This window comes from Notolabrus celidotus, chromosome 17 (assembly GCF_009762535.1).
Source record: "Notolabrus celidotus isolate fNotCel1 chromosome 17, fNotCel1.pri, whole genome shotgun sequence".
In the NCBI taxonomy this organism is placed as follows: Eukaryota; Metazoa; Chordata; class Actinopteri; order Labriformes; family Labridae; genus Notolabrus; species Notolabrus celidotus.
The window spans coordinates 12917251-12939118 of NC_048288.1; the positions used below are offsets into that span (position 1 = coordinate 12917251).

At 41.6% G+C, this 21868-nt stretch overlaps 1 protein-coding gene across 1 annotated transcript; it reads left to right on the forward strand.

Annotated features, from left to right (window-relative positions):
- The first annotated feature begins 355 nt into the window (after positions 1 to 355).
- LOC117829328 lies at positions 356 to 5136 on the forward strand. Its single transcript, XM_034706957.1, has 3 exons — positions 356 to 737; positions 4497 to 4622; positions 4761 to 5136. The coding sequence occupies exons 1-3, from the start codon at positions 356 to 358 to the stop codon at positions 5024 to 5026; spliced, it is 774 nt and encodes a 257-aa protein (XP_034562848.1). The 3' UTR covers positions 5027 to 5136.
- The last annotated feature ends 16732 nt before the right edge of the window (positions 5137 to 21868 follow it).

Genomic DNA, 21868 nt, shown 5'->3' on the forward strand with positions numbered 1-21868 from the left:
CTGATGTAAGATTTTCCTTCCACTAGCCCAGCAAGGAGTTGGTGCCACTCTGGATCTGTTTTTTCTGGTTTATGGACAGTTTTTAGGTGGTCAAAACACAAAGAACTGGTTCCAGATTGGGCAATGGCTCCAAACCATCCCTGGAACTGACCATGGTGGAAAAGGGGTAAACCAGAAAAACTGGCTCCAGAGTAGCACCATCTACTTGCTGGGCTAGAAGAAAGAATTGCTAATGTAAGAGGCTGGGGGCGGGGCTACCATGTCCAAAATAAAAGCCCTCCTCTCTTGTTGTTGACCACCACTTGAAAAATATCAAGCTGGAAGCTGGACCAGAGCTGATTGAAAACAACCCACAATGGCAGGCAAGACAAAGCAGCATTGGACTTATGAGGAGACAACCTGCCTCCTTGCGTTGTGGTCTTCAGCCGAAGTCCAAACTAAGATTGATGGAGTTTGGAAGACTAAGGCTGTCTTTGAGAAGATCCAGCGAGTGATGGCGTCAGCTGGTTTTGAGAGAACAATCGAACAGATTTCTAACAAGTTAAAAAAACTTAGAAAAGACTTCAGGGACCAGAGGAAGGACATTGGGCTAACAGGCAATGGTCAGACACGCAGAAACCCTCATTTTAAGGTCCTAGCCTCTGTCCTCAGGCCAGCATGCCAGATGACGGTGACGAATACTTTGGAGACCATGGTGGAGGACAAAACCACTAAACCACAGGCGTCCTCTGTTACTGGTAAGTTTTATTTTTCAAGTGTTTCAGTAGGCTTTCATGTTGAGTTCGAAATTCATAACATTATTGTTAGAAGTGACTAATTGCTAGTTTGGGCATTGTTAGCTGACCAAGTTAGCCACTATCCTAATGTTGGTATTATTAATATAAAATGTTGAGGAGGAGTGTGAATTCTAAAGCTCTGATCTCTGATGCCTACAGAAATGGCTGCCATGAGCATTCATAATGTCACTGAAGACACGATGCCTCCACGAGACTGCAGCTCTCCTGCACCGTCCAGCAGCAGCTCTGGAGCTACATGTGGCTCATTACGAAAGGCCAGAAGGGGTAAGAAAACATCCTCACAGCTAGTTCATGCTTAATTTGATTGTTTTAATGGATTATTGGCTAACAGAACTTTTGTATTGTAAGTTAACACTTTATTAATTCATTAAGTAATAATTATTATAACTCTTCTTTCCACAGGAAAGAGGAAACGTGATAACAAGGAGGAGTTGCTGCAGTATCTGGAGCGAGCAGATGAAAAGTTCCTGCAGCACAGTAAAGAAATGAATGATGCTCTACTGGACAGGATGAAATCAGATACCAGTGCTTTGCTTGGACTCATGAACCGCATGGTAGCCGTGATGGAGGGCCAACCAAAACAAGGGACCACGTTTCCATACCCACTTCCACACAAAAAAAGGATTTACACTCCTGGTAACTTCGGAACCTTCGGAAATGAGAAATGAAGCCAATGCGGAAGTGCTAAAGACTGTAACACAAAGAACAGGTTTCAGTTTAGGTACTGACTCTAAACTTTACTAATGAGTGTCTTTGAGTAGGTCGTTGAACCCCCAATTGTCCCTGAAAGCCAGCTACTTTGAACAATTGATACTGATGTGCACTTAACATAGCATCATCTGATATATGCATATGAATGTGGATGTGATGAGTGATCATGATTGTGGGCTGGGTGAGGATGTCTGGGGTCTACCTATGGTGTTGACACACCATAGAGCAGTGTGCTGTCACTTTTTATTGTATGTTTAGCACCCAGACTGTTGTCAATGCAGATTTACCGGACATTATATAATAAAGTTTTTGGATGACAAACTGTTTCTTGATTTCTGACATGGGGCATCACCACTTTCTGCATCTAGGTTCACAAGTGAGGTGACTGAGTTGACTATAAATATCTTAGTCTCATTATAATAAAGTCTCATCAGACCAATCTGCTGATACTTTCTTAAAGAGGGGTCAAAAAGACATTTATTTTCTAAGAAAAATGAACTTTTAAAAAATCACCTAAACTAAAAACCCTTTATTGGAAGTATGCTTTGTTATTGTATTATATGCCTGTATTAAATACTGACATCACTCGTAAAAGCACATTAGGGAAACAATCATGAAGATCTGTTGGAAAATAGGAGGGAAAAGTAAAGCTGACCTGTACCTGCTGTAACCAGCCAAAGGCCTGCTGTGAAGGCAGACTTCAACCACTTTCAGTTGAGTTTCAGCCAAAATCAGAAGTATAGATACCCAAAGATGAGAACAAACCAAGCAAAAAACAAATCTATTCCCACAGCATTGACATTGATTGTATCATAGGTGTATGTTTCAGCTTATTGGAGAATATATTTTGAATTAAATACATAAAAAACCCTAATGGGGCAGCTGTGGCTTAAAGTGATTTGTCTCTCAAAGGCTGGAGGTTCAATCCGATCTCCCAAAGTCCAAATATCAAACACAGCCATTCCACTGAAGTCAAACTGGTCCTTATGCTAGTTCAGAGTTCGTTCAGACTGGTTCCACGGCTGGTTCCTAGCCAGTGTTTAATCTGGAACCAGTTCTTTCTGTTTTGACCGCCAAAAATTGGCTCACCCCTTTTCTACTGAAGTGGCCCTGGTGCTTGTGCTAGGTCAGAGTTGGTTCAACTTTCAATCCCCTCTTTTCCACCAAGTCAGTTCCAGGACTGGTTTGAAGCCAGTGCCTAATCTAAAACCAGTTATTTGTGTTTCAACCAGCCAAGAACTGGCCCTAAACCAGAAAAAAACAGTTCCAGAGTGGCACCAACTCCTTGCTGGACTAGAAGAGAGAACCATTACATCAGGGGCTGGGGTCAGGGTTATCGTGATATAGCTCTCTTGTGGACCTTGCCTGTGGAAAAATAAAATGGTTCTTAAAGGGTTCTTACCCCTTTTACACCACCAACTCTGAACTAACACCAGCCTTTAACTGGCACAAGCTCCATTTGAGTGGAAAAGGTATTGGTTCAGGACCTCATCAGAACCACCTTGCTTTGCCACAGATAAGGACTACATCATGTTAATTATGTCCCTAGCCCCTGATGTAAGATTTTCCTTCCCTTAGCCCAGCAAGGAGTTGGTGCTACTCTGGATCTGTTTTTTTTTCTGGTTTATGGACAGTTTTTAGGTGATCAAAACACAAAGAACTGGTTCCAGATTGGGCAATGGCTCCAAACCAGCCCTGGAGCTGATTTGGTGGAAAAGGGGCAAACCAGAAAAACTGGTTCCAGAGTAGAACCATCTACTTGCGGGGCTAAAAGAAAGAACTGCTTATGTAAGATGCTGGGGGCAGGGTTATGGTGATGTACAGTAGCTATCTTGTGGCCCTTTCCTGTGGAAAAATAAGCTGGTTCTTAAAAGGTTCTTACCCATTTTACACTACCAACTCTGAACTAACACCAGCCTTTAACTGGCACCAGCTCCATTTTAGTGGAAAAGGTCTTGGTTCAGGACCTCATCAGAACCACCTTGCTTTGCCACAGATAAGGACTACATCACGATAATCCTTTCCCCAGCCCCTGATGTAAGATTTTCCTTCCACTAGCCCAGCAAGGAGTTGGTGCCACTCTGGATCTGTTTTTTCTGGTTTATGGACAGTTTTTAGGTGGTCAAAACACAAAGAACTGGTTCCAGATTGGGCAATGGCTCCAAACCATCCCTGGAACTGACCCTGGTGGAAAAGGGGTAAACCAGAAAAACTGGCTCCAGAGTAGCACCATCTACTTGCTGGGCTAGAAGAAAGAATTGCTAATGTAAGAGGCTGGGGGCGGGGCTACCATGTCCAAAATAAAAGCCCTCCTATCCTGTTGTTGACCACCACTTGAAAAATATCAAGCTGGAAGCTGGACCAGAGCTGATTGAAAACAACCCACAATGGCAGGCAAGACAAAGCAGCATTGGACTTATGAGGAGACAACCTGCCTCCTTGCGTTGTGGTCTTCAGCCGAAGTCCAAACTAAGATTGATGGAGTTTGGAAGACTAAGGCTGTCTTTGAGAAGATCCAGCGAGTGATGGCGTCAGCTGGTTTTGAGAGAACAATCGAACAGATTTCTAACAAGTTAAAAAAACTTAGAAAAGACTTCAGGGACCAGAGGAAGGACATTGGGCTAACAGGCAATGGTCAGACACGCAGAAACCCTCATTTTAAGGTCCTAGCCTCTGTCCTCAGACCAGCATGCCAGATGACCGTGGCCTTGAACTCTGCACCAATGACGGATACTTTGGAGACCATGGTGGGGGACAAAACCACTAAACCACAGGCGTCCTCTGTTACTGGTAAGTTTTATTTTTCAAGTGTTTCAGTCGGTTGCCATGTTGAGTTTGAAATTCATAACTTTATTGTTAGAAGTGACTGATTGCTAGTTTGGGTATTGTTAGCTGACCCAGTTAGTCACTATCCTAATGTTGGTATTATTAATATAAAATGTTGAGGAGGAGTGTGAATTCTAAAGCTCTGATCTTTGATGCCTACAGAAATGGCTGCCATGAGCATGCACAATGTCGCTGAAGTCATGATGCCTCCACGAGACTGCAGCTCTCCTGCACCGTCTAGCAGCAGCTCTGGATCTACATGTGGCTCATTACGAAAGGCCAGAAGGGGTAAGAAAACATCTTCATAGCTAGTTCATGCTTCATTTGATTATTTTAATGGATTATTGGCTAACAGAACCTTTGTATTGTAAGTTAACACTTTATCAATTAGTTAAGTAATAATTGTTGTTACTCTTCTTTCCACAGGAAAGAGGAAACGTGATAACGAGGAGGAGTTGCTGCAGTATCTGGAGCGAGCAGATGAAAAGTTCCTGCAGCACAGTAAAGAAATGAATGATGCTCTACTGGACAGGATGAAATCAGATACCAGTGCTTTGCTTGGACTCATGAACCGCATGGTAGCCGTGATGGAGGGCCAACCAAAACAAGGGACCACGTTTCCATACCCACTTCCACACAAAAAAAGGATTTACACTCCTGGTAACTTCGGAACCTTCGGAAATGAGAAATGAAGCCAAAGCGGAAGTGCTAAAGACTGTAACACAAAGAACTGGTTTCAGTTTAGGTACTGACTCTGAACTTTACTAATGAGTGTCTTTGGGTAGGTCGTTGAACCCCCAATTATCCCTGAAAGCCAGCTACTTTGAACAATTGATACTGATGTGCACTTAACATAGCATCATCTGATATATGCATATGAATGTGGATGTGATTGAGTGATCATGATTGTGGGCTGGGTGAGGATGTCTGGGGTCTACCTATGGTGTTGATACACCATAGAGCAGTGTTTGGTAACTTTTTATTGTATGTTCAGCACCCAGACTGTTGTCAATGCAGAATTACTGGACAATATATAATAAAGTTTTTGGATGACAAACTGTTTCTTGATTTCTGACGTGGGGCATCACCACTTTCTGCATCTGGGTTCACAGGTGAGGTGACTGAAGTGACTATAAATATCTCAGTCTCATTATAATAAAGTCTCCTCAGACCAATCTGCTGATACTTTCTTAAAGAGGGCTCAACAAGACATTTATTTTCTAAGAAAAATGAACTTTTAAAAAATCACCTAAACTAAAAATCCTTTATTGGAAGTATGATTTGTTATTGTATTATATGCCGGTATTAAATACTGACATCACTCGTAAAAGCACATTAGGGAAACAATCATGAAGATCTGTTGGAAAACAGGGGGGAAACGTAAAGCTGACCTGTACCTGATGTAACCAACCAAAGGCCTGCTGTGAAGGCAGACTTCAACCACTTTCAGTTGAGTTTCAGCCAAAGTCAGAAGTATAGATACCCCAAGATGAGAACAAACCAAGCAAAAAACAAATCTATTCCCACAGCATTGACATTGATTGTATCATAGGCGTATGTTTCAGCTTATTGGAGAATATATTTTGAATTAAATACATAAAAAACCCTAATGGGGCAGCTGTGGCTTAAAGTGATTTGTCTCTCAAAGGCTGGAGGTTCAATCCGATCTCCCACAGTCCAAATATCAAACAGCCAGTGTTTAATCTGGAACCAGTTCTTTCTGTTTTGACCGCCAAAAATTGGCTCACCCCTTTTCTACTTAAGTGGCCCTGGTGCTTGTGCTAGGTCAGAGTTGGTTCAACTTTCAATCCCATCTTTTCCACCAAGTCAGTTCCAGGACTGGTTTGAAGCCAGTGCCTAATCTAAAACTATTTATTTGTGTTTCAACCAGCTAAGAACTGGCCCTAAACCAGAAAAAAAACAGTTCCAGAGTGGCACCAACTCCTTGCTGGACTAGAAGAAAGAACCACTCACATCAGGGGCTGGGGTCAGGGTTATCGTGATGTAGCTCTCTTGTGGACCTTGCCTGTGGAAAAATAAAATGGTTCTTAAAGGGTTCTTACCCCTTTTACACTACCAACTCTGAACTAACACCAGCCTTTAACTGGCACAAGCTCCATTTGAGTGGAAAAGGTATTGGTTCAGGACCTCATCAGAACCACCTTGCTTTGCCACAGATAAGGACTACATCATGTTAATTATGTCCCTAGCCCCTGATGTAAGATTTTCCTTCCCTTAGCCCAGCAAGGAGTTGGTGCTACTCTGGATCTGTTTTTTTTTTCTGGTTTATGGACAGTTTTTAGGTGATCAAAACACAAAGAACTGGTTCCAGATTGGGCAATGGCTCCAAACCAGCCCTGGAGCTGATTTGGTGGAAAAGGGGCAAACCAGAAAAACTGGTTCCAGAGTAGAACCATCTACTTGCGGGGCTAAAAGAAAGAACTGCTTATGTAAGATGCTGGGGGCAGGGTTATGGTGATGTACAGTAGCTATCTTGTGGCCCTTTCCTGTGGAAAAATAAGCTGGTTCTTAAAAGGTTCTTACCCATTTTACACTACCAACTCTGAACTAACACCAGCCTTTAACTGGCACCAGCTCCATTTTAGTGGAAAAGGTCTTGGTTCAGGACCTCATCAGAACCACCTTGCTTTGCCACAGATAAGGACTACATCACGATAATCCTTTCCCCAGCCCCTGATGTAAGATTTTCCTTCCACTAGCCCAGCAAGGAGTTGGTGCCACTCTGGATCTGTTTTTTCTGGTTTATGGACAGTTTTTAGGTGGTCAAAACACAAAGAACTGGTTCCAGATTGGGCAATGGCTCCAAACCATCCCTGGAACTGACCCTGGTGGAAAAGGGGTAAACCAGAAAAACTGGCTCCAGAGTAGCACCATCTACTTGCTGGGCTAGAAGAAAGAATTGCTAATGTAAGAGGCTGGGGGCGGGGCTACCATGTCCAAAATAAAAGCCCTCCTATCCTGTTGTTGACCACCACTTGAAAAATATCAAGCTGGAAGCTGGACCAGAGCTGATTGAAAACAACCAACAATGGCAGGCAAGACAAAGCAGCATTGGACTTATGAGGAGACAACCTGCCTCCTTGCGTTGTGGTCTTCAGCCGAAGTCCAAACTAAGATTGATGGAGTTTGGAAGACTAAGGCTGTCTTTGAGAAGATCCAGCGAGTGATGGCGTCAGCTGGTTTTGAGAGAACAATCGAACAGATTTCTAACAAGTTAAAAAAACTTAGAAAAGACTTCAGGGACCAGAGGAAGGACATTGGGCTAACAGGCAATGGTCAGACACGCAGAAACCCTCATTTTAAGGTCCTAGCCTCTGTCCTCAGACCAGCATGCCAGATGACCGTGGCCTTGAACACTGCAACGATGACGGATGCTTTGGAGACCATGGTGGAGGACAAAACCACTAAACCACAGGCGCCCTTTGTTACTGGTAAGTTTTATTTTTCAAGTGTTTCAGTCGGTTGCCATGTTGAGTTTGAAATTCATAACATTATTGTTAGAAGTGACTAATTGCTTGTCTGGGTATTGTTAGCTGACCCAGTTAGTCACTATCCTAATGTTGGTATTATTAATATAAAATGTTGAGGAGGAGTGTGAATTCTAAAGCTCTGATCTCTGATGCCTACAGAAATGGCTGCCATGAGCATTCACAATGTCGCTGAAGACATGATGCCTCCACGAGACTGCAGCTCTCCTGCACCGTCCAGCAGCAGCTCTGGATCTACATGTGGCTCATTACGAAAGGCCAGAAGGGGTAAGAAAACATCCTCACAGCTAGTTCATGCTTCATTTGATTATTTTAATGGATTATTGGCTAACAGAACCTTTGTATTGTAAGTTAACCCTTTATTAATTAGTTAAGTAATAATAGTTGTAACTCTTCTTTCCACAGGAAAGAGGAAACGTGATAACAAGGAGGAGTTGCTGCAGTATCTGGAGCGAGCAGATGAAAAGTTCCTGCAGCACAGTAAAGAAATGAATGATGCTCTACTGGACAGGATGAAATCGGATACGAGTGCATTGCTTGGACTCATGAGCCGCATGGTAGCTGTGATGGAGGGCCAACCAAAACAAGGGACCACGTTTCCATACCCACTTCCACACAAAAAAAGGATTTACACTCCTGGTAACTTCGGAACCTTCGGAAATGAGAAATGAAGCCAATGCGGAAGTGCTAAAGACTGTAACACAAAGAACAGGTTTCAGTTTAGGTACTGACTCTAAACTTTACTAATGAGTGTCTTTGGGTAGGTCGTTGAACCCCCAATTGTCCCTGAAAGCCAGCTACTTTGAACAATTGATACTGATGTGCACTTAACATAGCATCATCTGATATATGCATATGAATGTGGGTGTGATTGAGTGATTATGATTGTGGGCTGGGTGAGGGTAGGTAACACCATGTCTGGGGTCTTGGGTCTGATTTACCTCTGTTGTCACACCATAGAGCAGTGTGCTGTCACTTTTACTGTATGTGTAGCACCCAGACTGTTGTCAATGCAGAATTACTGGACAATATATAATAAAGTTTTTAGATGACAAACTGTTCCTTGATTTCTGACTTGAGGCAAAACCACCTTCTGCATCTAGGTTCACAGGTGAGGTGACTGAGGTGACTATAAATATCTCAGTCTCACTATCACAAAGTCTCCTCAGACCCATGTGCTGATACTTTCTTAAAGAGGGGTCAACAAGACATTTATTTTCTAAAAAAAATGAACTTTTAAAGAAATCACCTAAACTAAAAATCCTTTATTGGAAGTATGCTTTGTTATTGTATTATATGCTGGTATGAAATACTGACATCACTCGTAAAAGCACATTAGGGAATCAATCATGAAGATCTGTTGGAAAGTAGGAGGGAAAAGTAAAGCTGACCTGTACCTGCTGTAACCAACTAAAGGCCTGCTGTGAAGGCAGACTTCAACCACTTTCAGTTGAGTTTCAGCCAAAGTCAGAAGTATAGATACCCCAAGATGAGAACAAACCAAGCAAAAAACAAATCTATTCCCACAGCATTGACATTGATTGTATCATAGGCGTATGTTTCAGCTTATTGGAGAATATATTTTGAATTAAATACATAAAAAACACTAATGGGGCAGCTGTGGCTTAAAGTGATTTGTCTCTCAAAGGCTGGAGGTTCAATCCGATCTCCCAGAGTCCAAATATCAAACACAGCCATTCCACTGAAGTCAAACTGGTCCTTATGCTAGTTCAGAGTTGGTTCAGACTGGTTCCACGGCTGGTTCCTAGCCAGTGTTTAATCTGGAACCAGTTCTTTGTGTTTTGACCGCCAAAAATTGGCTCACCCCTTTTCTACTACAGTGGCCCTGGTGCTTGTGCTAAGTCAGAGTTGGTTCAACTTTCAATCCCCTCTTTTCCACCAAGTCAGTTCCAGGACTAGTTTGAAACCAGTGCCTAATCTAAAACCAGTTCTTTGTGTTTCAACCAGCTAAGAACTGGCCCTAAACCAGAAAAAAACAGTTCCAGAGTGGCACCAACTCCTTGCTGGACTAGAAGAGAGAACCATTACATTAGGGGCTGGGATCAGGGTTATCGTGATATAGCTCTCTTGTGGACCTTGCCTGTGGAAAAATAAAATGGTTCTTAAAGGGTTCTTACCCCTTTTACACTACCAACTCTGAACTAACACCAGCCTTTAACTGGCACCAGCTCCATTTGAGTGGAAAAGGTATTGGTTCAGGACTTCATCAGAACCACCTTGCTTTGCCACAGATAAGGACTACAACACGATAGTCCTGTCCCCAGCCCCTGATGTAAGATTTCCCTTCCACTAGCCCAGCAAGGAGTTGGTGCTATTCTGGATCATTTTTTTTCTGGTTTATGGACAGTTTTAGGTGGTCAAAACACAAAGAACTGGTTCCAGATTGGGCAATGGCTCCAAACCATCCCTGGAACTGACTTGGTGGAAAAGGGGTAAACCAGAAAAACTGGTTCCAGAGTAGCACCATCTACTTGCTGGGCTAGAAGAAAGAATTGCTAATGTAAGAGGCTGGGGGCGGGGCTACCATGTCCAAAATAAAAGCCCTCCTATCTTGTTGTTGACCACCACTTGAAAAATATCAAGCTGGAAGCTGGACCAGAGCTGATTGAAAACAACCCACAATGGCAGGCAAGACAAAGCAGCATTGGACTTATGAGGAGACAACCTGCCTCCTTGCGTTGTGGTCTTCAGCCGAAGTCCAAACTAAGATTGATGGAGTTTGGAAGACTAAGGCTGTCTTTGAGAAGATCCAGCGAGTGATGGCGTCAGCTGGTTTTGAGAGAACAATCGAACAGATTTCTAACAAGTTAAAAAAACTTAGAAAAGACTTCAGGGACCAGAGGAAGGACATTGGGCTAACAGGCAATGGTCAGACACGCAGAAACCCTCATTTTAAGGTCCTAGCCTCTGTCCTCAGACCAGCATGCCAGATGACCGTGGCCTTGAACACTGCAACGATGACGGATGCTTTGGAGACCATGGTGGAGGACAAAACCACTAAACCACAGGCGCCCTCTGTTACTGGTAAGTTTTATTTTTCAAGTGTTTCAGTCGGTTGCCATGTTGAGTTTGAAATTCATAACATTATTGTTAGAAGTGACTAATTGCTTGTCTGGGTATTGTTAGCTGACCCAGTTAGTCACTATCCTAATGTTGGTATTATTAATATAAAATGTTGAGGAGGAGTGTGAATTCTAAAGCTCTGATCTCTGATGCCTACAGAAATGGCTGCCATGAGCATTCACAATGTCGCTGAAGACATGATGCCTCCACGAGACTGCAGCTCTCCTGCACCGTCCAGCAGCAGCTCTGGATCTACATGTGGCTCATTACGAAAGGCCAGAAGGGGTAAGAAAACATCCTCACAGCTAGTTCATGCTTCATTTGATTATTTTAATGGATTATTGGCTAACAGAACCTTTGTATTGTAAGTTAACCCTTTATTAATTAGTTAAGTAATAATAGTTGTAACTCTTCTTTCCACAGGAAAGAGGAAACGTGATAACAAGGAGGAGTTGCTGCAGTATCTGGAGCGAGCAGATGAAAAGTTCCTGCAGCACAGTAAAGAAATGAATGATGCTCTACTGGACAGGATGAAATCGGATACGAGTGCATTGCTTGGACTCATGAGCCGCATGGTAGCTGTGATGGAGGGCCAACCAAAACAAGGGACCACGTTTCCATACCCACTTCCACACAAAAAAAGGATTTACACTCCTGGTAACTTCGGAACCTTCGGAAATGAGAAATGAAGCCAATGCGGAAGTGCTAAAGACTGTAACACAAAGAACAGGTTTCAGTTTAGGTACTGACTCTAAACTTTACTAATGAGTGTCTTTGGGTAGGTCGTTGAACCCCCAATTGTCCCTGAAAGCCAGCTACTTTGAACAATTGATACTGATGTGCACTTAACATAGCATCATCTGATATATGCATATGAATGTGGGTGTGATTGAGTGATTATGATTGTGGGCTGGGTGAGGGTAGGTAACACCATGTCTGGGGTCTTGGGTCTGATTTACCTCTGTTGTCACACCATAGAGCAGTGTGCTGTCACTTTTACTGTATGTGTAGCACCCAGACTGTTGTCAATGCAGAATTACTGGACAATATATAATAAAGTTTTTAGATGACAAACTGTTCCTTGATTTCTGACTTGAGGCAAAACCACCTTCTGCATCTAGGTTCACAGGTGAGGTGACTGAGGTGACTATAAATATCTCAGTCTCACTATCACAAAGTCTCCTCAGACCCATGTGCTGATACTTTCTTAAAGAGGGGTCAACAAGACATTTATTTTCTAAAAAAAAATGAACTTTTAAAAAATCACCTAAACTAAAAATCCTTTATTGGAAGTATGCTTTGTTATTGTATTATATGCTGGTATGAAATACTGACATCACTCGTAAAAGCACATTAGGGAATCAATCATGAAGATCTGTTGGAAAGTAGGAGGGAAAAGTAAAGCTGACCTGTACCTGCTGTAACCAACCAAAGGCCTGCTGTGAAGGCAGCCTTCAACCACTTTCAGTTGAGTTTCAGCCAAAGTCAGAAGTATAGATACCCCAAGATGAGAACAAACCAAGCAAAAAACAAATCTATTCCCACAGCATTGACATTGATTGTATCATAGGCGTATGTTTCAGCTTATTGGAGAATACATTTTGAATTAAATACATAAAAAACACTAATGGGGCAGCTGTGGCTTAAAGTGATTTGTCTCTCAAAGGCTGGAGGTTCAATCCGATCTCCCAGAGTCCAAATATCAAACACAGCCATTCCACTGAAGTCAAACTGGTCCTTATGCTAGTTCAGAGTTGGTTCAGACTGGTTCCACGGCTGGTTCCTAGCCAGTGTTTAATCTGGAACCAGTTCTTTGTGTTTTGACCGCCAAAAATTGGCTCACCCCTTTTCTACTACAGTGGCCCTGGTGCTTGTGCTAAGTCAGAGTTGGTTCAACTTTCAATCCCCTCTTTTCCACCAAGTCAGTTCCAGGACTGGTTTGAAACCAGTGCCTAATCTAAAACCAGTTCTTTGTGTTTCAACCAGCTAAGAACTGGCCCTAAACCAGAAAAAAACAGTTCCAGAGTGGCACCAACTCCTTGCTGGACTAGAAGAGAGAACCATTACATTAGGGGCTGGGGTCAGGGTTATCGTGATATAGCTCTCTTGTGGACCTTGCCTGTGGAAAAATAAAATGGTTCTTAAAGGGTTCTTACCCCTTTTACACTACCAACTCTGAACTAACACCAGCCTTTAACTGGCACCAGCTCCATTTGAGTGGAAAAGGTATTGGTTCAGGACTTCATCAGAACCACCTTGCTTTGCCACAGATAAGGACTACAACACGATAATCCTGTCCCCAGCCCCTGATGTAAGATTTCCCTTCCACTAGCCCAGCAAGGAGTTGGTGCTATTCTGGATCATTTTTTTTCTGGTTTATGGACAGTTTTAGGTGGTCAAAACACAAAGAACTGGTTCCAGATTGGGCAATGGCTCCAAACCAACCCTGGAACTGACTTGGTGGAAAAGGGGTAAACCAGAAAAACTGGTTCCAGAGTAGCACCATCTACTTGCTGGGCTAGAAGAAAGAATTGCTAATGTAAGAGGCTGGGGGCGGGGCTACCATGTCCAAAATAAAAGCCCTCCTATCTTGTTGTTGACCACCACTTGAAAAATATCAAGCTGGAAGCTGGACCAGAGCTGATTGAAAACAACCCACAATGGAAGTCAGGACAATGCAGCATTGGACTCATGAGGAGACAACCTGCCTCCTTGCGTTGTGGTCTTCAGCCGAAGTCCAAACTAAGCTTGATGGAGCTTGGAAGACTAAGGATGTCTTTGAGAAGATCCAGGGAGTGATGGCGTCGGCTGGTTTTGAGAGAACAATCGAACAGATTTCTAACAAGTTAAAAAAACTTAAGAAAGAGTTCAGGGAACAGAAGAAGAACATTGGGCTAACAGGCAATGGTCAGCAATGTAGAAACCCTCATTTCAAGGTCCTTGCCTCTGTCCTCAGGCCAGCATGCCAGATGACGGTGACGAATACTTTGGAGACCATGGTGGAGGACAAAACCACTAAACCACAGGCGTCCTCTGTTACTGGTAAGTTTTATTTTTCAAGTGTTTCAGTCGGCTTTCATGTTGACTTCGAAATTCATAACATTATTGTTAGAAGTGACTAATTGCTTGTCTGGGTATTGTTAGCTGACCCAGTTAGTCACTATCCTAATGTTGGTATTATTAATATAAAATGTTGAGGAGGAGTGTGAATTCTAAAGCTCTGATCTTTGATGCCTACAGATATGGCTGCCATGAGCATGCACAATGTCGCTGAAGACATGATGCCTCCACGAGACTGCAGCTCTCCTGCACCGTCCAGCAGCAGCTCTGGATCTACATGTGGCTCATTACGAAAGGCCAGAAGGGGTAAGAAAACATCCTCACAGCTAGTTCATGCTTCATTTGATTATTTTAATGGATTATTGGCTAACAGAACCTTTGTATTGTAAGTTAACCCTTTATTAATTAGTTAAGTAATAATAGTTGTAACTCTTCTTTCCACAGGAAAGAGGAAACGTGATAACGAGGAGGAGTTGCTGCAGTATCTGGAGCGAGCAGATGAAAAGTTCCTGCAGCACAGTAAAGAAATGAATGATGCTCTACTGGACAGGATGAAATCAGATACCAGTGCATTGCTTGGACTCATGAGCCGCATGGTAGCCGTGATGGAGGGCCAACCAAAACAAGGGACCACGTTTCCATACCCACTTCCAAACAAAAAAAGGATTTACACTCCTGGTAACTTCGGAACCTTCGGAAATGAGAAATGAAGCCAAAGCGGAAGTGCTAAAGACTGTAACACAAAGAACAGGTTTCAGTTTAGGTACTGACTCTAAACTTTCCTAATGAGTGTCTTTGGGTAGGTTGTTGAACCCCCAATTGTCCCTGAAAGCCAGCAACTTTGAACAATTGATACTGATGTGCACTTAACATAGCATCATCTGATATATGCATATGAATGTGGATGTGATTGAGTGATCATGATTGTGGGCTGGGTGAGGGTAGGTAACACCATGTCTGGGGTCTTGGGTCTGATTTACCTCTGTTGGCACACCATAGAGCAGTGTGCTGTCAGTTTTACTGTATGCGTAGCACCCAGACTGTTGTCAATGCAGAATTACTGGACAATATATAATAAAGTTTTTAGATGACAAACTGTTCCTTGATTTCTGACTTGGGGCAAAACCACTTTCTGCATCTAGGTTCACAGGTGAGGTGACTGAGGGGACTATAAATATCTCAGTCTCATTATTAAGATCTGTTGGAAAATAGGAGGGAAAATGAAGCTTACCTCTATCTGCTGTAACCAACTAAAGGCCTGCTGTGAAGGAAGACAAAGTCAGCATGGATACATCTCAACCACTTTCAGTTGAGTTACAGCCAAAGTCAGAAGTATAGATACCCCAAGATGAGAACAAACCAAGCAAAAAACAAATCTATTCCTACAGCATTGACATTGATTGTATTATAGGCGTATGTTTCACCTTATTGGAGAATATATTTTAAATGAAATACATAAAAAACACTTATGGGGCAGCTGTAAAGGTTGGGTCGTGATTCGTCTCTCAAAGGATGGAGGTACATTCCAACCTCCCACAGTCCAAATATCAAACAGCCTTTCCACTAAAGTAAAACTGGTGCAAGATGAGAACGAACCAAGCAAAAAACAAATCTATTCCCACGGCATTGACATTGATCACAGCTGATATTGTAATGTGTGTAATCAAACAGGTGAGGTGGACCCACATGCAGCTATTAAGAATTATTAACATAAGATCAAAAAGGAAACTACCTAAATTGTCCAAGAAAGCAAAGTCCAAAAAGGTGCAACTGAAAACACAAAGAAATACAGGAAGGTAAACCACAACAAACATACTGGACCAGGGTTGATACAATGATCTGACACACAAGGGAGGAAACACTGAGACCGTATAACTGAGTAACAAGCAACAGGTGTGATCACAGGTGAGACTAATTGGATGAAATCAATGTAGCATGAATTACACAAGGACAGGAAGTTATGCAAGACATGAAGCACAAGGAGCAAGACATTTCAAAATAAAACAGGAAACACTTCTAACATACAAGGAGTACAAGAAAACAAAGGTAAAAAAATGACAACTGGATAACAACACTGAGAAAACTAAACAAGATTAACAAATATCAGAAAAAGGTAATACAAAGTAAAATATGCAAATTATACAGGAAAGGACAAAAGGAATACAACAAGGAAAATTCAACACTAAAGAAAAGTAACTTACGACAGCTGTGTGTGTTATGTAAGATAATTTTCTCATGGGTTGTTAATATGGTTCCATTATTGTGATATACCACAAACTTCCATTGAGGACACTAGATAATTTCAATGTACATCCCATATACTATTTATTGTTATGAATACATGAATACATATATCCTTGCAGTAATCCAAGTTTTTTTTTAATCTAAGGGGGAGTCTGTTTGAGTTCATGGATACAGTTCAAACATTTTTCATTCTACTCATTTATTTTTTCCTTTACCGACTAAAATATTTAGATCTACTGTTAACATAAGAAGCGATGCTCAAAAGTCTCTCATAAACAAATACAAATAACTTCTTTTCTAATAACACTCACAGGTCATAGGTTCTCAACACTCACTTCAAGTGGAAGACACAGGCGAAAAATTCAGGGATGGTGCAACCAAAACATGGCTGGCTATACAGCCCAAAGCAGCGCTCATTTGAACTCTGTAGCCCCTCCCACTTGTTGTCAATAATAACATAACTTTAAAAGAATATCTTCTTCTTGTTTTGTTACTAGACGGCTACAGTGCCTATATATTTATTAGTGTTCACCATTGTTGACAGTCTTCATTTTCGTGTTGGAACGACAACATACTGACTTTTTTGTGCTTGTTAGAGCTCTCATGAAGAAAGTGCTGTTGGCTCTTATTATGATCCTGAGCCAAGCACCTCATCAGGTCGGAGAGGACAATGCCGGGACGGGGCAAGGCCGTCCATCCATCCATTTATTTGTCCATCCATCCATCCATCCATCCATCCATCCATTAATTTATTTGTCCATCCATCCATCCATCTTTCCACCATCTATCCATTTATTTGTTCATACATCTATCCATCCTTTTATTCGTCCATCCATCCATCCATCCATCCATTCATCTTTCCACCATCCATTTATTTATTTGTCCATCCATCCATCCATCCATCCATCCATCCATCCATCCATCCATCCATCCATCCATCCATCCATCCATCCATCCATCCATCCATTTTCCTACCCATCCATTCATTTTGTTATCAATAGTTTTAACTATGAGAGCTGTGAGCTCTGTGTACACAAACTTTATCAGTGAAAACAGTGAGTATGATTTTGTTTGGCACTTTGCTCATTAGTCTAAATAAAGTCCAAAAGCTTAGGAGACCAGCAGCTCTGAGGGAGGCCAGTTTGCATAAGAGAACAGTGAACTCAGTAGATGATAGCTGAATGTGGTGATGTTAATTGGCCCTAAACAAAAAGAGCTTGTATGTCTTTTTTTTTTTTTAGTTAAAGGGCAGAAAAGTTCAGTTTTCTATAAGCAAACAAACAAATATAACCACAGCTTTAGAACTGTATGTTAAGAACATGTCAAAATGTCTTCATTTATATTTTCTCATGAGACACATTGGATTTGTTCAGGTTGTTGGTGTTCTTGTTTTTCAAAGTCTGGCCTGGTGTCCTCCTGCGCACACCTTCACCTCATCACCTCCTTGGCCTCCTTAACTGCATGTGGCTTCATGCCCTGTGGCCATATCTGCTCTAAAAGTAAACTATGCTATATTGAGGCTTTGCCACAAAAGCCATGAGAATTCGTCTCTGTCTAATTGATGCTTTTTCTGAAGTGCCCTGAGGCATAATGTGTGGGGTTTTTGGCCAGATCAGGAATGGGACCCCACTCAGCACTGCAACCACTGTAGGTGGTGCAGCTACATTATTAAAAAGCAGCTGGGTCTGACAGTAGGGCCACTGAAAAGGAGTCTCTGTCATCTTTGATGCTGCTCAAGTCTTCTAAAGTTTATTTCTCTTTTTTGTCCAGGTCAGGCCTGAAAAATAAACGTGACCAAATCCCCTAAAACTTTTGGGACTTTATTATTTGGGGTTGAAATGACAATAAATTGAAAGCAACATTTATAAAATCACGCTCCAGATAGACTCACCCAACAGAGATAAGAAATAATCTGATTTTGACATTGTATTATTATCTGCATTGTTCAGTATTGGCAAGGAGTCCTTCATTCATCAGTTGTTGAAGATTACTTCTCAACGTGATATGATTAAAGTGACTAAATAGTAAATGGAAATTTATGAGATTAATCTCATAAATTTATGAGATTAATCTCATAAATTTACTTTTTTATTTTTTTTAACATGGCCCTAATACTCCTACACCAGCCCTTACTGTTGCTAGTTAATGAAACTGTCTCATGGCACTTCTGCTTCCCTTTATAGTTTCCAAAACAACTCTTTTCAATACTCTGAATGCCTTATATTTGCTATCATTCAATGGCATTTGGAATGGCAAGTGAACATAAGAACAATAGATAAAAATCGTATGCTAGCAATAGCAGCAGCTCAAGACCTGGACAATGTACATTGAAATTGCAAGTGTGGTTATAGTGTCTCCTCTGTATGGACCTCTGCCATCACACAAGTCCCGTCCACTCCTGATTTTGATTGGCCAGAGATGGAGAAGTGACATTGATGATTGATGAGCACAGCAGTCTTCCAAAAGTTTAACTATTTTCAACTGAGAGCACAACTAACACTGAGGGTGTTTTTGAGCTAAGGATGCTAAGCACTGAAACTGCTGAACTGCACTGGTTTTGAAAAAGGTTTAGACACTGCTGGTGCCAAAAAGGGTCCCAAACATCTAGTTGATTGCCAAGGAAGACAAGCATCATTGGTAGCAGCCACTCAAGTAGAATATTTCTATGTTTAATATAATTTTATATTCAAATTTTTTGTTTGTTTTGGTTTGAAAAACAATAGATATTTGCAAATATGGTTTTGTGGAACAAGTTCACCTTGGCCCCAGACAGAAAACAACACTCCACTCAGGTTGTTGCTGCCTGTAGCTATTATTTATCAAAGTCAGACCCAGTGTCTCCTGTTTGATATGATTTGTCTCCATGGTGGCGCATGGATCCAATCCAATTTGAAATCATTTATCCTCATCCATCCCAGCTGTCCATTTTTTTGCTTATTTAAACCTTAAGTAAAAAAAAAAAAGGCTTTTTTTTATCTCCAGTTATTTTGGACCAGTTCAGCCGAGCCAATCAAAAGGTTGCATTCTTCCTCCTGGTTGGAAGTCAACAGGTTCATTAAAAAAACATCCAGGTAAAACAGAGAGAACCTGACATCCGAACACAGTGAGGGAGGGCAGAGTTAACTGAGCAGTGATGGAGAAAGGCAAAAAGAGATGGAGTGCTCTATGAAATAGAAGTAGACGGTTCAAATGGAGCCGATAGCTTCATCACACATCTCCTCAGGGACATAATCAGTCCTCCTTCAATTTGGCGTGTGGCGCTTATCACGCTACCGGGAGCCATGACCCAACGACTTTTATGGTGTGGTCGACTGGCAAAGGGAGAGATAGGCCCCATCTGTCTGCCAATGTCTTTTAATGAGCGCGCCAATAAACAGCGAGGAAGAAGACAGGAGCAGAGGCCTTTTATAATTACTTCTCCAATGATCACCCTATTTCATCCTGTATACCAGATCAATATTACAAGACATGGCCTTGATGACTTACAAAGTCACTTAATCTCACTTGATGCTGCCTTCAGTGAGGGAAGACAGGAGGAGGTCTTTGTACAGGTTTAAATGACTGAGCAGCTGAAGGATGGAAGAAACAAATAAAGAAAAGTGTGGTTGAGATCCAGTGGTTTCTTCTTGACTAAACTCAGGGGAAAATGTAGTTAAAGTGTAGCGATATGATACCATACAATCAAACAGATGAGGAGAGAATTCAGGAAAAGAGGTGAAGGTGTGAGGAGCTTAATAAGTAGACAAAGAAAAGTTAAGAGTATGTCACCTAAACGAAGACAGCAACATTAATCTTTGGTCCTCCCTCTGATGCTCAGACAAAATATAGACATTTCTGTTGGTTCTTGTGACCAACAACAGAAGAGTTGCCATGTCTGGCTCTGGCGCTTTGACATCTTGACTCTGCAACACCAAAACAAAACCCCAACAGCATAAGAGGAAGTGAATGCTTGAGGAATGGGACCAGTTTTGCATGCATGCCTATCCAAATCTCTCTTGTTGCAGAGACGTTTGTGCTTCCACATTCTCAAATTTGCTGAGCTGGAGGATGATTGAAGTATATGTATGAGGAAAAATATGTTTGTCAGTATATACGACCTCTAACATAAACAGTGAGACTGTGATGGTGTTTCTGTCTTCACAATAATATACCTCTTTACTCTAATGGGGATTTCAAGGTTATATAACAGCTGCACACATCTCCCAACAAGTACACTTCACCTTATGGAATATAAGCACTACTCCTGTAGCGGTCATAGGTTCACTAATTAGACAGAAATGATCTGGTGAACATTACCAGGAGCATTAGACAAGGCCTCACAAACTGTACACCCCCTACACATATGCCTATTCATTAACGTACTCTATTTTTCTTCATATTCCAATTTGATGCCACCATGACCCCTATTCTCTGCCTATGCATGCATGATGAGCGGTGTATTCACAAAGCGTCCATTCATATCACAGTTAGCTATTGTTTCCGCTCAAGCAAAAGCTGCTTGTCTGGCAAGCACTAATTACGTCCTTGATGAGGAAGAGATGCAATGAAAGAAATAGAGCCCTCAGTAAGAGAAAGAGGAGAAAGGAGCGGTAACCTCAGCGCTGGCCTCTTTGTTTGGAGGGATCAAGACACTCACTGGTGACTAAGGTGTATATTTGTGAGTGTGTGTGTAAGTTGTCTCTGTGATGTTAATTTTGTGACACATACGGTTCCTTCAGTTTCTTTTTTTACCTCTTTACTTTACATATGAACCATCAAAATTAGGTGTCTCTTAACTGTGATTATAGAGCCCAAAATGATATTTTTTTATCACAACTTGATCCATTTGGTCTGATAAGATTTAAGAAGTCAAGAACAGTAGTTGAATTGTGCTATTCCATGTTCATTTGAAACAACAATCTTGGCCCATATGTGGCCTCCTCATGATGTCCAAAAACAAGCAAGTAAGGGTTAACAGGGCAGTCTTTGTCTGCCCTGTGATTGATAGGCAACCTGTCTGTGGGGTGTGCCCCGCCTCTAGTTCAATGCCAGCTTTGATCTGCTACATCTCTTTTAGACCCTTGAAAGATAGATGGCATCACTAATGGTTGCTAATGGTTGGATGTGTGCTGGAAGCCAGCAGTAAGTCAGACAGCTCTGGTGGTCGGCCAGTGGAAGTTATGGATGTGCAAATTTGACTGAGAAGGATTTAACTAGGCAGACTCTGTGCATGAAAGTGCCAGAGCATGAAGAAATGGTGTAGCCTTTACTACAACTCCATAGTCCCAAGTTGGGTTATTGAGGTTGTCATACCAATATGAAATGAAAAATATAGTGTACATATAGAAAATAAAACATAAGCTCAACTTGAAAACACTACGTGGTTGCTTTCCAAATGGATGAGTTGTGGTTCATCCAACACAACTAACCTCATGTTTCTCACAACCCAATTCCCAAAAAGTTGGGATGCTGTGTAAAATGTTCATATGAAAAGAATTTGATGGTTTGCAAATCATTTAAATCTTAATTTTCATTGAAATTAATGCAAAGCCAACATACAGAACATTGAAAAATAAACATTTTATTGTTTCGTTAAAAATGTATACTGTAAGTCATGATAGGCATGTTCCCCCAGGTAATTTTTGTAAGCATTAAGCT

Bases quoted from the DNA above. Each gene is read 5' to 3' on its own strand.
- LOC117829328 (XM_034706957.1), top strand. From the start codon at position 356: ATGGCAGGCAAGACAAAGCAGCATTGGACTTATGAGGAGACAACCTGC. The intron at 738-4,496 runs GTAAGTTTTATT...TGATGCCTACAG, and splicing joins ACAGGCGTCCTCTGTTACTG to AAATGGCTGCCATGAGCATG. The intron at 4,623-4,760 runs GTAAGAAAACAT...TTCTTTCCACAG, and splicing joins ATTACGAAAGGCCAGAAGGG to GAAAGAGGAAACGTGATAAC.